The 14,046-nt window shown below is 38.4% G+C and overlaps 3 protein-coding genes across 3 annotated transcripts; 2 read left to right on the top strand and 1 right to left on the bottom strand.

Annotated features, from left to right (window-relative positions):
• The first annotated feature begins 317 nt into the window (after positions 1 to 317).
• Positions 318 to 4,163, top strand: LOC111778691 (ras-related protein RABA5b-like). The gene is made up of 2 exons (XM_023658661.1): positions 318 to 882; positions 3,598 to 4,163. Exons 1-2 carry the CDS (start codon positions 546 to 548, stop codon positions 3,906 to 3,908), a joined length of 648 nt encoding a protein of 215 aa, XP_023514429.1. The 5' UTR covers positions 318 to 545; the 3' UTR covers positions 3,909 to 4,163.
• A 4,226-nt stretch (positions 4,164 to 8,389) lies between these two features.
• LOC111778737 (cytochrome b561 and DOMON domain-containing protein At3g25290-like) lies at positions 8,390 to 10,464 on the bottom strand. The gene is made up of 3 exons (XM_023658710.1): positions 9,754 to 10,464; positions 9,397 to 9,651; positions 8,390 to 8,727 (listed from the first exon to the last, which is right to left on the bottom strand). The coding sequence occupies exons 1-3, from the start codon at positions 10,381 to 10,383 to the stop codon at positions 8,476 to 8,478; spliced, it is 1,137 nt and encodes a 378-aa protein (XP_023514478.1). The 5' UTR covers positions 10,384 to 10,464; the 3' UTR covers positions 8,390 to 8,475.
• Positions 10,465 to 11,855: 1,391 nt separating this feature from the next.
• On the top strand, positions 11,856 to 12,822 carry LOC111778738 (auxin-induced in root cultures protein 12-like). The gene has a single exon (XM_023658711.1). The coding sequence runs from the start codon at positions 11,976 to 11,978 to the stop codon at positions 12,732 to 12,734; it is 759 nt and encodes a 252-aa protein (XP_023514479.1). The 5' UTR covers positions 11,856 to 11,975; the 3' UTR covers positions 12,735 to 12,822.
• The last annotated feature ends 1,224 nt before the right edge of the window (positions 12,823 to 14,046 follow it).

Below are 14,046 nucleotides of genomic sequence, written 5' to 3' on the forward strand. Positions count from 1 at the left end.
CTTCACCAATCGATGTGGGACTCTTGGCGTCCTTGCTAGCACTCGTATCCTTCACCAGTAGATGTGGGACCTTCCAAATCAGGGGCCCTAACGTCCTCACAGACACTCATTCCCTACTTCATTTGATGTGGGACCCCCCAAATCCACCTCCTTTCGAGACCTAATGTCGCCTCGTATTCACCCCTTCAAAATATGAACATAATGACAAAAATTTAAAAGAGATATTTGGTATAATTTGACTTCGATTTGAGTAACGCATTTTTAAGTGAGGCATAAAAGGGGAGAAAGAGAAGGGGGGTAGAGCGAGTGCCTTTAATTGCGCACACATGGATTCCGATTACCAATGTGAATTCATGAGCATGCTATCAAAGCCAGTTGGGACCCAATTCAAGCGCCAAAAAGTTGATTATATTTACGAATTTCCCGATAATCATGGCGTATTTCAGTGCCTCCTGTCATGAGGTTGTAGTTATAGTCATTACTATCCATTTCGGACCGCACAAAAACCTCCATTGCAAGCTTCTTCATCTTCTTCATCTGCATCAATGGCGAGTGACGAGGACCAGGGCGGTGAGGAGTACTTGTACAAGATTGTCCTTATTGGCGACTCTGCTGTGGGCAAATCGAACCTTCTCTCGCGATTTGCTCGGAATGAGTTCGATACCAACTCCAAGGCTACAATCGGCGTCGAGTTTCAGACTCAAGTGGTGGAAATCGACGGCAAAGAGGTGAAGGCTCAGATCTGGGATACTGCTGGCCAGGAGCGATTTAGGGCTGTCACTTCGGCCTACTATCGCGGCGCTTTTGGTGCGCTGATTGTCTACGATATCAGCCGTCGGACAACCTTCGACAGTGTCAAGCGGTGGCTCGACGAGCTCGGCGGTACGTTCTCTTTGAATCTTTCTGGTTGCTTTACTGTTCAGTTTGTTTGCAGAAGCTTTATAGAACTGAATCCAATTTTTTGCTTCTGTTTACTAGAATCTGTTGCTGGTTTTGTTTATTGATTCTTTGGTTTGTGTAGAACTGTAAGATAAGAATAATGGAAAAATCAGGGTTATTGTTCATTCTTCTTTTGTTGGGGGAAAGCTGGATTAGATTGGTGAAAAAGGTTGAATCATGTGTTCTTTTACTTGTTAAAGTTGCTTCAGTGAGTAGTTTTTAATGTACTAAAGGATGAACAGTGTTGAGGTTTGCCAAATTTACATCTAAGAGAATTGTATATTGTTTAGACCCGTGTACTGGTTGAAATCAGATACAAAAAGAAAAGCTGTGGAGGGACCTAATTGTTAGCTCACAAGTCATATCACGAACACAACTCTCCACAATGGTATGATGTTGTCCACTTCGAGCACAAGCTCTCATAGCTTTGCTTTGGGCTTCCCCAAAAGGCCCATGATCATTCCCTAAATTAGCCGATGTGGGACTTTAATCATTCAACACCTCTCCTCGAACAAAGTACGCCTCTCCTTAATCGAGGCTCGACTCCTTTTTCTTTTGGAGTCTTAGTCATTTTTTACTATGCCTTCGAGGAGGCTCGACTCATTTTCTTTTGGAGTCCTTTGTTCGACATTTGAGAATTTACCAATCTGTCGACACAACTAAGTTTAGGGCATGACTCTGATACCATGTTAGATGAACACGACTCTCCACAATGGTATGATATTGTCCACTTCGAGCACAAGCTCTCATGGCTTTGCTTTGGGCTTCCCCAAAAGGCCCATGATTATTCCCTAAATTAGCCGATGTGGGACTTTCATCATTCAACACCTCTCCTCGAACAAAGTACGCCTCTCCTTAATCGAGGCTCGACTCCTTTTTCTTTTGGAGTCTTAGTCATTTTTTACTATGCCTTCGAGGAGGCTCGACTCATTTTCTTTTGGAGTCCTTTGTTCGACATTTGAGGATCTACCAATCTATTGACACAACTAAGTTTAGGGCATGACTCTGATACCATGTTAGATGAACACGACTCTCCACAATGGTATGATATTGTCCACTTCGAGCACAAGCTCTCATGGCTTTGCTTTGGGCTTCCCCAAAAGGCCCATGATTATTCCCTAAATTAGCCGATGTGGGACTTTCATCATTCAACACCTCTCCTCGAACAAAGTACGCCCCCTTTAATTGAGGCTCGACTCCTTTTTCTTTTGGAGTCTTAGTCATTTTTTACTATGCCTTCGAGGAGGCTCGACTCCTTTTCTTTTGGAGTCCTTTGTTCGACATTTGAGGATCTACCAATCTATTGACACAACTAAGTTTAGGGCATGACTCTGATACCATGTTAGATGAACACGACTCTCCACAATGGTATGATATTGTCCACTTTGAGTTTAAGCTCTCATGGCTTTGCTTTGAGCTCCCCCAAAAGGCCTCACACGAATGGAGAGAATATTTTTTTGACTATAAACCGATGATCATTCCTAAATTAGCCAACGAAGGACTTTCTTCGACCAACAATATGTACTCAAATTTAGGGCAACTGCTTGTCAACCCATTATATTGAAATTTGAACTTCAGTTTGTGGCATTTGAAGGTATTACGGAATAGTTGCTTAGTCGGTACAGGCCTATCCTAAGAAGTGGCTAGATGTTAGTTACTCTTGTTTTGTTTAGTTTAACAATCACCATTGAATCAAGGACCTAATAACTTCTTTTTCCAAATTTTGAATGGTATGCTTTTCAGGTGATTTATCCTTTCTCATTTGAAAATGAATAAGAAACCAATGGATATATTTTTTAGTCTGTTTGTATTTGGTGTCCTGTAGCAGCCTAAGCCCACTGCTAGCAAATATTTTATCTTTGGGTTTTCCCTTGGCTTCCTTTTCGGAGCTTCAAAGGAGAAGTTTCCCCACTCTTATAAGGAATGCTTCATTTTCATATGAGAAGTTTCCACGTTTTCCCTTGGCTTCCTCCTCAGAGTTTTAAAGGATAAGTTTCTACACTCTTATAAAGAATGCTTCATTTTCATAGAAGTTTCCACGTTTTCCCTTGGCTTCCTTCTCAGAGTTTTAAAAGAGAAGTTTCCACACCCTTATAAGGAATGCTTCATTTTCATAGAAGTTTGCACGTTTCTCTTAGCTCCCTTCTCAAAGTTTTAAAGGAGACGTTTCCACACCCTTATAAGGAAGACTTCATTTTCATAGGAGAAGTTTCCACACTTTTATAAGGAATGATGCTTCATTTTCATTGGGCATCTTTTTCGATGTCTGGCTCTGATCCCATTTGTAACGGCTAGCCCACCATCAGATATTGTATTCTTTGGGTTTTTCCTTCTAGGCTTCCCCTCAAAGTTTTTAAATGCATATACTAGGGGGAGAGGTTTCCATACCCTTATAAGAAATGATTCGTTCTTCTCTCAAACCAACGTGGAATCTCACATGTCCATCCTAAACTAAACTAAAGCTTAATGTTAATAGTGATATTGCTTATACTTGAACATAGGGTTACGTTGACATCTTTGTATCTCTAGATAGGTCTATAAAGCAAGCAAGAAACCATTCCTCTGTCAACCTCTATCAACATGATCTCATACCTTCATTGTGGTTTGCAATTTGTAAGATTATAATAAACTAACGTATCCCTCCCGAAATGATTACAGTTCATTGTGATACCGCGACGGTGAAGATGCTGGTAGGAAACAAGTGTGATTTGGAGAACATCAGAGATGTGAGTGTGGAGGAAGGCAAGAATCTGGCAGAAGAGGAAGGACTGTTCTTCATGGAGACCTCTGCTCTTGATTCCACCAATGTCAGAACAGCCTTTGAGCTTGTGATTAAGGAGATTTACAACAATGTCAGCAGGAAAGTCCTCAACTCTGATTCTTATAAGGCTGAGCTTTCTGTAAATCGAGTAAGTTTGGCTGATGGGGCTGCCTCCTCCAAAAAAGGCTTCTCTTGTTGTTCTCAATGAGTTTCGATTTTTCTTTTCGAGTCAAATTTTAAAAAATATTTAATAGGCCAAAGTCCTGTTAGACGTAGAAAGTTTATGGACTTATTAGTTACATTTGAAAATTTAGAAATATATTACACATCTTAAAAGATGTTCACGAGCTAAACTTGAAATTTAACGGTTTTTTGAGTGCTATGGTTTTGTGGTGTTTATGAATACTCAAATGTGGGTATGTTTGGCTACAAAAGTTTTAAAAGGAATACTGGTTAGAAATCACGAACCTTCGTAATGATATGATATTGTCATCTTTGAGGATAAGCTCCCATGAATTTGCTTTTAGTTTCTCCAAAAGGTCTCGTGACAATGAACATTGTGTTCATTACTTATAAATTTATGATCTTTCTCTTGGTACTGTTTCTCTCAATAATTCTCAACAAAACTTTAGTCTTCTAATCTCGACGTGCAAAGGAGAAATTTTGATGTAATGTATGTATTAATGTTTTGATGTAATGTATGTATTAATGTTGTTAGATTATGGCTACAAAATTTTAATTTTAATTTTATAAAAGGTAATATTTGTTTTTATTTTATTTTAACTCTCATTTAAATTATCTAGACACAAATAAATTATTATAAATATTTGCTTAAATATATAAAATACTGAATAATGAAGGAAAAAAAAAATATATTTAAAAGTGATTTGTAAATTATTAATTGTGATACGGAAGAGAATTTCCTTTAAAATCTGATGTTTGTGAGAAAAATATCTGCCCTTCGAGTGCGCGCGGCGGAGACAGCAACTTCATGTCCTCTGCCTTGCGCTTAAGGGCGAGTCTGATGCCGACCTGCAGGAGATTCTATGTCGCATGGATGTTTCCGAATGCGTCTACAAGGTATGTGCAATATCAAATCCTCTTGTTTGATGATTTCTATTCTCTTCCTTGTCGCATGATTCTATGTCGCATGATTCTATGTCGCATGGTTCTGGTTCTGGTTCATACTGCAAATTCAAACTAATATTCTTGATTGCATTGTGCAAAAGATTCTAGCAGATGATGCACGAACAATTTAAGCATCGTATATATATATTTTTATGGGATTGGGTATTGGTAACCCTAAGCGTCATAATGACGGCGTTTTGGCCAAATGGTTGTGGTGCATCTTCTGGAAACCTAAAGACTTTGTGGCGTAGTCATTGTGAACAAATACGGTCCTCGCACTTTTAAGTAGGCTTATGGAATCTTCTAAAAACCCTTGGAAAGCTATCTCTTTAGTTTTTTTTCCTTTCTATTCCTAGTTTTCTAAATGCTCCATCGGGGATGGCTCAGATGCCTATGTTTGGGAAGATTGTTGGGTGCGGAGTAAACTCCTTTTAGCTCTCTTTCTGATATGAAGCTACTGTTTGCGGCATCCATTTTGGTGCCTCCGGTTGTGGATTGTTGTGAGAGAATCCCACATTGGTCAATTAAGAGGTTAATCATGAATTTATAAGTAAGAAATACATCTCCATTATTATGAGACCTTCTTGGGAAACTAAAAACAAGGCTACGAGAGTTTATACTGAAAGTGAATAATATCATACCATTGTAGAGGGTCGTAGTTTCTAACACTTCTAGGTGGGCTTCTTCTTTTATTTTGGTGTTTTGCCATCCCATTATGGATAGGGAGACTGCCAAAGAGATTGCCCTTCTTATTGGAGCCTTAGTAGTTCTCCCTTTGCAAAGGTGCGTTGGTGGACCTTGTCCATATCTTTTGGAATTGCCAGCATGGTCGATCAACTTCATTAAGTTTCTTGGAGGCTTTTGGAGTCAGTATGGCGTGGAGTAGGGATTGCAGGGCTATGATGGAGGTTTTCCTTAATTTTTAGAGGCATTCATAGGGGAATGTTGGGAGATCATTAGCTTCACTCGCTTGGTTTGGGCATCGATGGTTAAGGCTTCTTTTTGTAACGGTCTAAGCCCACTGCTAGCATATATTGTTCTCTTTGGACTTTCTCTTTCGAGCTTCTCTTCAAGGTTTTTAAAACGCATCTAATAGGGAGAGGTTTCCTCATCCTTATAAACCCAACCAATGTGAGATTTCACAACTCACCCTCCTTCGTGGGCTAGAGTCTTTGGAGGCATTCATTTCCTTCTCCAATTGTTGTGAGACCCCCTAATCTACCCCTCTTCGGACTCAACCTCTGTGCTAGCACATCGCCCGATGTCTGGCTCTAATACCATTTGTAACGACTCAAGTCCACTGCTAACAGATATTGTTCTCTTTAGACTTTCCCTTTCGAACTTCCCTTCAATGTTTTCATCGTACATTCAACGGTCTAAATAAAAGCAATTGGTTAAAGGAAGATGATATGGAAGGTCAATTCCTCAGCCTCTTTAATCAGTGGTGGGTATCCATTTTTTGTGCATTTGGTCATCTTGTTGCATACTTCGTTGGAAGAAAGCATGTTGAAAAGACAATATTCACTCCAAAAATCCAACCTGCTTTTACCCACTCTCTTCCACTAACTATTTCTTCTGTTCCCACATTCAATTGAAAAAGGCTAAGCATTTTGTTATGAAACAATGGTCCATTCCTCACTAAAGTCTCTCCTTTCTCAAGCAAACTGCCTTTACCTATCATCATGCAACAAAAGGAACTTCTCAAGCTTACAATGCTTCTTTACCAATGGATCGTGCACTTGTCGACCTCTTAACGAGTGTCTCGAGTAAGAATTGAGCTTTTCGGTGGGTTCGGCTCCTCAAGTCCCCCATAAAAAAACAATCCCACATGACATAGCTATAAGGATACAAAATCTATGGATGAAATTGTGATAATTTTGTGTGATGAAAGAGAGGTGTATGAAGGGCAATAAATGAGTCCCTTTGTAGTTGTGTTGTTTGGGAGTTGCAAGCAATGCTTTGGTAAAGTCACAATCACATCACATCCTTCCAAATGTATATAACTCTATTAATTATTTCTTTATTTAGGTATATTTTATTTTATTTTTAATATTTAATTATTTTATATTTTTATTGTTAGTACGTATTAGTTGCTAGCTTGTATCTTATTTAAGCTTATGAATATCAATGAGAATACGTACCTTATCAATTCTATTTCTATTTCTCATTCTTAACATAGACGGACTGGAATCTAAAAAGAAAATGAAGTTAGAAAATAAGGATGATATCGTATATAACTTTAATAAAGTGGAATTAAAAAAAAATTGCATGCATGAAAACTTTAATTATTGGTAAAGGTTGGTGATAAAGGCTAAAACTCATTTTCCATTATTTATTATTTTCTTTAAATGAAGCTTTATTGGAATATATTTTTTTTTATTGAAAGAAAATAAATTTTGTATGTTTTTTTTTTTTTTTTTTTTTTTTTTTTTTTTTTTTTTTTTTTTTTTTTTTNATTTTTCCTTCTATCTTATCTTTTAATCTGGGATTTTTTTAATATAAAAAATTAGTTTCTATTACTTAATTTTTTTTTCAATTTTAATATTTTTGAATGGAAGTTTTGTGTTCCATTTGTGAGTCACAGATGTAAAACATAATTAATGGTTAATTTAACACTAATTAGAGTGGCTGGTTTAGCTCTTAACAAATCATGTGGTTGATACCTCAAATTAAAAAATAAAAAATTATGGGCGGACAATTAAAATAATCTAAACTAAAGAATTGAGGAATTTTACCAATGGGAATCATTTTTTTTATATTAAAAAAAGTTTCTTTAATAATTAAAGTTGGATAAAGAAAAAAAAAAGTTTCTTTAATAATTAAAGATAGATAAATAAATAAATAAATAATTTACTATTCAAAGTTATTGACTTTTTGCCTAACCCCTCCCTATCTCGGCTTTCGAGATATATATTATTTAATAAATTAACAAAATTTGAATTTTTATTTTCATTATAAGGTTAAATAAAATTAAATGGAGATTTTTTTTGGTAAGAAATTAACAGATTGTCTACTAAAAATGAACTAACTATTCAATGGATTTGATGTATTATCAACAAAATTCATTCAACTTAATTGCAAATAACAATTTAAATTTTGGTCTAAATAATGTTTTTTTTTTTTTATAAAGAAACGCAATAAAAATAATAATAATAAAGAGTTAAATATTCCCCATAAACTAACAAAGGGCTTTTTTTTTTTTTTTTTTTTTCCAAATTTAATATTTTCCTCATCAAAAGAATAGGAAAAGAAAAAGGAACAAGAAAATAAAATTAAAAAAGAAAAAAGGAAAATAGGACAAAAAATTGCACTTTATAAAAATAAAAATGAATTGTTAGCATCGTTAGGAGCACTTGAGTGCAGTTAGCCAATCAAATCCCAACACTTGGAATACAACAAATTTAGATTTTAACCATTTCAACAACTTGCCTTCAAGGGCCCCCTTACTTTTGCCTGTTCATTATAAATTATTATTATTATTATTATTTTCTTTCCATAATTATAATTATCTCTAAATAAATAAGGCAATGTAATTTTATAAATAGAAAAAGAGAAGGAAACTAATAATAACGATAATTAACCTCACAACAACGTAATAAATAAAAATAATAATTTAAAAAGAAAAAAAAAAAAGGAAAAGAAGGGGTTCAGGTAGAGGGCTTCCTCTTGAAGACGACGAGCCAAGTAACGGCTTCCAAGACGACAGCAACACCGCCGACGACGGCGATGGCCACCACGTAGGCGAGTTTCCACTTGTGGGCGGGGCTCAACACATTGAACCCTTTGAACACGTTGATGATGCTTAGGATTAAGATGGAGTATCCTATGCTATGGTGGTATATGTTCCAATATATCCTGTATTTGTGCTCCTTTTTTGGCCTCAAAAACAGTGCCAACATCTGCACCACACATTTTTTATAATATCCTCATTGGCACGAGACATTTTGAATAAACTAAAAGCAAGATCATGAGCGCGCTTATGTTCAAAGTAGACAAGGTTCACGATTACTAACATGGTATCAAAACCATGTCCTTAATTTAGTCATGTTAATAGAGTCCTCAAATCTTCAGTTTAGAGAAGGAGTCGAGCTTCGATTGAGAGAAAGCTATTTGAGAGCTACAAAGAAAGAGGCATCAAGAGAGACTCTACGGTATACTTTGTTCGAGGAGAGTATTGTTGAAAACTATTGAAAAGACTAGTCTAGAAGAATTCTCGAGAATTATTGAGAAAACTAGTCCAGAAATAAGGAACTATAAAAACTAGACTGACAATATCAGTGTTTGAATTTTTCTTTTAAAAAAAGTTAGGATATTTTTTACACTAATTAATAAAATTTTGGAAGTTTTTGAAGAATTTTTTTTTTTTTTTTTTGTTTTTAATTTTTATTATAAATTTTAAATATATATATATATATATTTTTTTTTTTTCCAACAACCATCGAATTACTTATCTCACTGTTCTTCACTGAACGTATCATTTTCTAGGAAATTTTGCAGAACGCAGAGAAAGTTCCGAACAGAGTTAATTATTTATTGAGCAGAAAAAAACGATTCGCGTGAAAACGTACCTGCAAAGATGCCATGGAGAACAGAGCAATTCCGATGTTCCGGTGATCGTAAACCACATACCCTTCCGATTCACTCCCAAGCTTCAATCCAGTCGCCCAACCAGCCGTTCCAATGGCGTACGCGGAAATCTGGCACGAAATATGAAGATAAAACCACGCTGGATCCGCCGACGGAAAAACCCTAAGGTACCTCGCAATAACGATTCCGATTGGGAACAGAAGCCCCCAACTCACTGCGTTTAGAACTCCGTGAATCTGAAAAATCAAACGCAGAGAAAAAAAAGAAGTCCGAATGAAAAAAAAAATTAGAAAAAATCCGAGAAAAATTAGGGCAGAGATTTTCCGTAGACATCGTACATTTTTCCTCATGGTTCGCGAATCAATTTTCCCGCCACTAGAGGCGGAGTTTGTCCCGCCGCCAGACAAACCTAGGGTTCCTTTAGCGTTGAGATTGGGAGGTTTAAACTCATGAACGCCCAAATCCGTTCCATCAACAGACGGTCCAACTTGCCAGACCTGATTCACCGCTGTAGCCGCCTCAGGCACCTTCAATTTCGCGAAAATCATCAACTCTCCACCGGAAAACACCGCCGTCGCATCCCAAACCTCGAAAGAAAGCTTGGAAGGCTTGACAGAGTCGTAAGAAACAACATTATAAGTCTTGACAACCGGAACGCCGCCTTGGAGATAGGCAACGAGAGCCTGAGAGCCAGCCATACCAGTGGAAGTAGGATTGACAGCCCAAGCGATCCATCCGGCGGATGTGGAAGGTTTGGCAACAAAGGCAACAGAAAGAGAAGAATTGGAAGAATCGTAAGTCCAATGAATGAAAGCAGACAGGGAAGAGAGATCGGAGCAGTGAGAATACAGATTGTTGTTAGAGAACTTCCTTGAAGAACAGGTGAGAGAATCTCCTAGAGAGAAAAACAGAGAAAGGAAGAGGAAAAACCACAACCCCCAACTCGAGGAAGAAGAAGAAGACGCCATGGAAGAGCGAAGTGAGGTCTGTGGGGATGTATTTGGGGACTGAAATTAGCGTCTGTCAGAATGCAGTAATTAGCAAAGATATTGCTTTAATAAATTTAGCGACGGAACGGATAATGCTATAATTAGAGAATAAAAAAAATAAAAAAGAAACAAAAACATGAGGCTGTCGATTTACGACACGTGGCAAAACGATCCTTAATCTCATGGAAGCGCATTAGAGTGGTTGTTATATATATATATTGTTTTAAACAATCAATAATAATAATTAAAAAAAAGTTAAATAATTCCGCTCAAAACGACACCGTTTTGTTTTGTATTTTAAATTTTTTTAACTATAAACATAATTTAAAGATTTAATTAATATTTAAAATATTTATATAATTAATATTTTTCTCAATGACGTTGCCGTTACATCATTATTGCCTCATCCTATTTTTATTTTTATATTAAATACGAATTTAATCGGTTCAACTATTTTATATATATATATATATATATAATATAATTTTAAATCTTTTTATTTTATACGTTGTTCTTAAATAAGCACATAATTGAAAGATAAAGTCTAAAATGCACGATAAGTTTAGAGATCTATTAAATACGAAATAAATAAAAAAATATTAATTAATTAATTAATTAATTTTTTTTTTTACAATCCAAAGTGTAGAAATTAAATTTTCGGAAATCATACAGAAATATGAAGAATTAACATTCATTCGCTCGAACCTATCCTAAGGCATAACACGTGCTACAATTGTGGGGACAAAGGATCGTGATCCCACAAGAATAACTCAACTCTTTAAATTCATCTTCAATTCGGATTGTAAGTTGTAACTCACATTGGGATTGTTTGAGCAACTCACGTAATCGTTCACCTCTTGCCAATTGATTATGAGTAGCTTTATCGAGATCATAAGCTAATTACGCTCCTAATTCGACAAATTGAGCCAATCCCAATATTAATCTGCTTAAAATTTGAGCAACATATCCTACGGGGACGAAAATACCCACACACGTCCCTACATGAAGTCTAAATCACAAGTAATCCTCAGTCAACCATATGACGATGAATTCATTCTATACACACCATCCGTCACACTATAGGAGATGACCATGTCCAAAGTTCGAAGCAGAGTGGTAACGAGATAACTTCCTTAATCTCATGGAAGCACATTAGAGTGGTTGTTATATATATATATATATATATATATATATATATTTGTTTTAAACCATCAATAATAATAATTAAAAAAAAAAAGTTAAATAATTCCACTCCAAAACGACACCGTTTTATATTGTATTTTAGAAATTTAAATATAAACATAATTTAAAGATTTAAGGTTTTATTAAATATAAAATAGATTAATATTTTATATAATTTTAATTAAAAAAAAAAAATAAAAAATAAAAAAAATAAAAAGTCAGCATTAAATAGCTGATTTTAGGCAGACAAAAACTGATATTCCCCAACGATCTGTTCATCATTGTTGTTTAAAAACCCATTTCCTTCTCCCTCACAAACACACCATTTCCGTTCCCATCTTCTTCTTCTTCTTCTTCCTTTCTTCATTTCTCCCCAAAATTCTCCAACAATGGCGTCCCTCTGTAAAATCTTCATCCCCTTCCTTTCCCTCCTCCTCGCCCTCCTCCTCTCCTCCGCCCATTCCCTCACCTGTTCTTCCCAATCCTTCCCCAACCGCACCTTCGCCCACTGCCAAGACCTCCCCCACCTCAACGCCTTCATCCACTGGACTCATGACCCCAAAAACTCCTCCCTCTCCCTCGCCTTCATAGCCCCTCCGCCTCACTCCGTCGGCTGGGTCGCCTGGGCTATTAACCCCACCGCTACCGGTATGTCTGGTTCCCAAGCCCTAATCGCTACTCTTTCCGGTGATACCCCCACTGTTCGTACCTTCGATGTCGTCTCCTACTCCTCCGTTCGTCCTGCGCCGCTCTCCTTCCCTGTCTGGAATGTCGCCGCTGAATTCGCTGATAAACGAATCACGATCTTCGCTACTGTGGAAGTTCCGGCGAAGGCTATGTCGGTGAACCATGTGTGGCAAGTTGGAGCTAAGGTCGATCCGGCTACTGATGCGCCGAAGATTCATGAGTTTGCGCCGGCTAATTTGAAGGCGAAAGGCGTGTTGATGTTTGATGGGGAGGGGGGTGCTGGTTCTCCTGCTTCGGCGCCGGAGGATGCTGGGGTTAGTGAAAGTGGCGGTGCTGCCGCCGCTGCCTCTGCGCCGGGATCGTCGGATAAGAGTGGGGTTGATGGGACTGGTAACGGAATTTTTGGGTTTGTTGTGGGTTTAGTTGCGTTTAGTTGGGGTGTTATTAGTTTCTCCTTTTAAATATTTTGGGGAGAAATGGAGAAAAAACTAAGTCTCATTTTACAGATGTCTATTTTGGGGAATTATAATAATATATTCTTTTCAATAATTTGCTATTTTCTTCTTACTCTTTATTTCTTGTTCGTAATCTCATTGCTAACACTATAATTTGCTATTTTTTGTGTTGAGATGCCCTTATGGTCGTTTCTTGTTGTGTTGAGATGCCACGATGGTCGTTCCTTGTTGTGTTGAGATGCCCCGATGGTCGTTCCTCCTTGTGTTGAGATGCCCCAATGGTCGTTCCTCGCTGTGTTGAGATGCCCCAATGGTCGTTCCTCCTTGTGTTGAGATGCCCCGATGGTCGTTCCTCCTTGTGTTGAGATGCCCCGATGGTCGTTCCTCACTGTGTTGAGATGCCCTGATGGTCTGTTCCTCGCTGTGTTGAGAGACGGGACCCTAATGATGGTTCCTCGTGGCGTCGAGAGACGGGACCCTGATGATGGTTCCTCGTGGCATCGAGGGACGGGACCCTGATGATGGTTCCTCGTTGCGTCGAGAGACGGGACCCTGATGATGGTTCCTCGTTGCGTCGAGAGACGGGACCCTGATGATGGTTCAAAGAGGAGACCCTGATGGTTCCTCGTTGTGTTGAGAGACGAGACCCTGATGGTTCCTCGTTGTGTTGAGAGACGAGACCCTGATGGTTCCTCGTTGTTGAGAGACTGGTTCTAGTCGCGTGACCCTAGTCCCTCTCCACCTCACTTTTTATATATAAATATATTAAATTTAAAACACAAAGACTCCTCTCTCTCTCCGTCGCCTTCCTTGCGCCGTCACCCCACTCCCTCGTATGGGTCGCCTGGGCCGTTAACCCCACCGGCACCGGGATGTCTGGAGCCCAGGCCCTCATCACCATCCTCTCCGGCGACGTCCCCTCCGTCCATAGCTTCAGCATTTCCTCCTACTCCTCCGTCCGCCCCTCACCGCTCTCCTTCCCCGTCCCGCTGAATTCGCTGACGAACGACTCACAATCTTCGCTACCGTGGGAGTTCCAGCGAAGGCTAAGTCGCTGAACCAGGTCTGGCAAGTTGGACCGACGGTCCACCCGGAAACTGGTGCGCCAGAGATCATACCAGCTAATTTGCATGCGAAAAGCGTGTTGGTGTTTCATATGGAGGGTGGTGTTGGTCTTCCCCCACGTGCTCACGGCAGCGCGTCTCCTGCATCTGCGCCGGCGGGCTCGTCGGATAAGGCCGGGGTTGCCGTAATTGGAAACGCCATTTCGGGGTCGGTTGTGGGTTTATATGTATTTATTTATAGGGACATTTTGTTA

Source organism: Cucurbita pepo, chromosome LG17 (genome assembly GCF_002806865.2).
Source record: "Cucurbita pepo subsp. pepo cultivar mu-cu-16 chromosome LG17, ASM280686v2, whole genome shotgun sequence".
In the NCBI taxonomy this organism is placed as follows: domain Eukaryota; kingdom Viridiplantae; phylum Streptophyta; class Magnoliopsida; order Cucurbitales; family Cucurbitaceae; genus Cucurbita; species Cucurbita pepo.

Coding starts and splice junctions, on each gene's coding strand:
- LOC111778737 (XM_023658710.1), bottom strand. CDS start 10,383: ATGGCGTCTTCTTCTTCTTCCTCGAGTTGGGGGTTGTGGTTTTTCCTC. Junction 9,652..9,753: donor CGCGAACCATGAGGAAAAAT/GTACGATGTCTA, acceptor TTGATTTTTCAG/ATTCACGGAGTTCTAAACGC. Junction 8,728..9,396: donor TCTCCATGGCATCTTTGCAG/GTACGTTTTCAC, acceptor TGTGTGGTGCAG/ATGTTGGCACTGTTTTTGAG.
- LOC111778691 (XM_023658661.1), top strand. CDS start 546: ATGGCGAGTGACGAGGACCAGGGCGGTGAGGAGTACTTGTACAAGATT. Junction 883..3,597: donor GTGGCTCGACGAGCTCGGCG/GTACGTTCTCTT, acceptor AAATGATTACAG/TTCATTGTGATACCGCGACG.
- LOC111778738 (XM_023658711.1), top strand. CDS start 11,976: ATGGCGTCCCTCTGTAAAATCTTCATCCCCTTCCTTTCCCTCCTCCTC.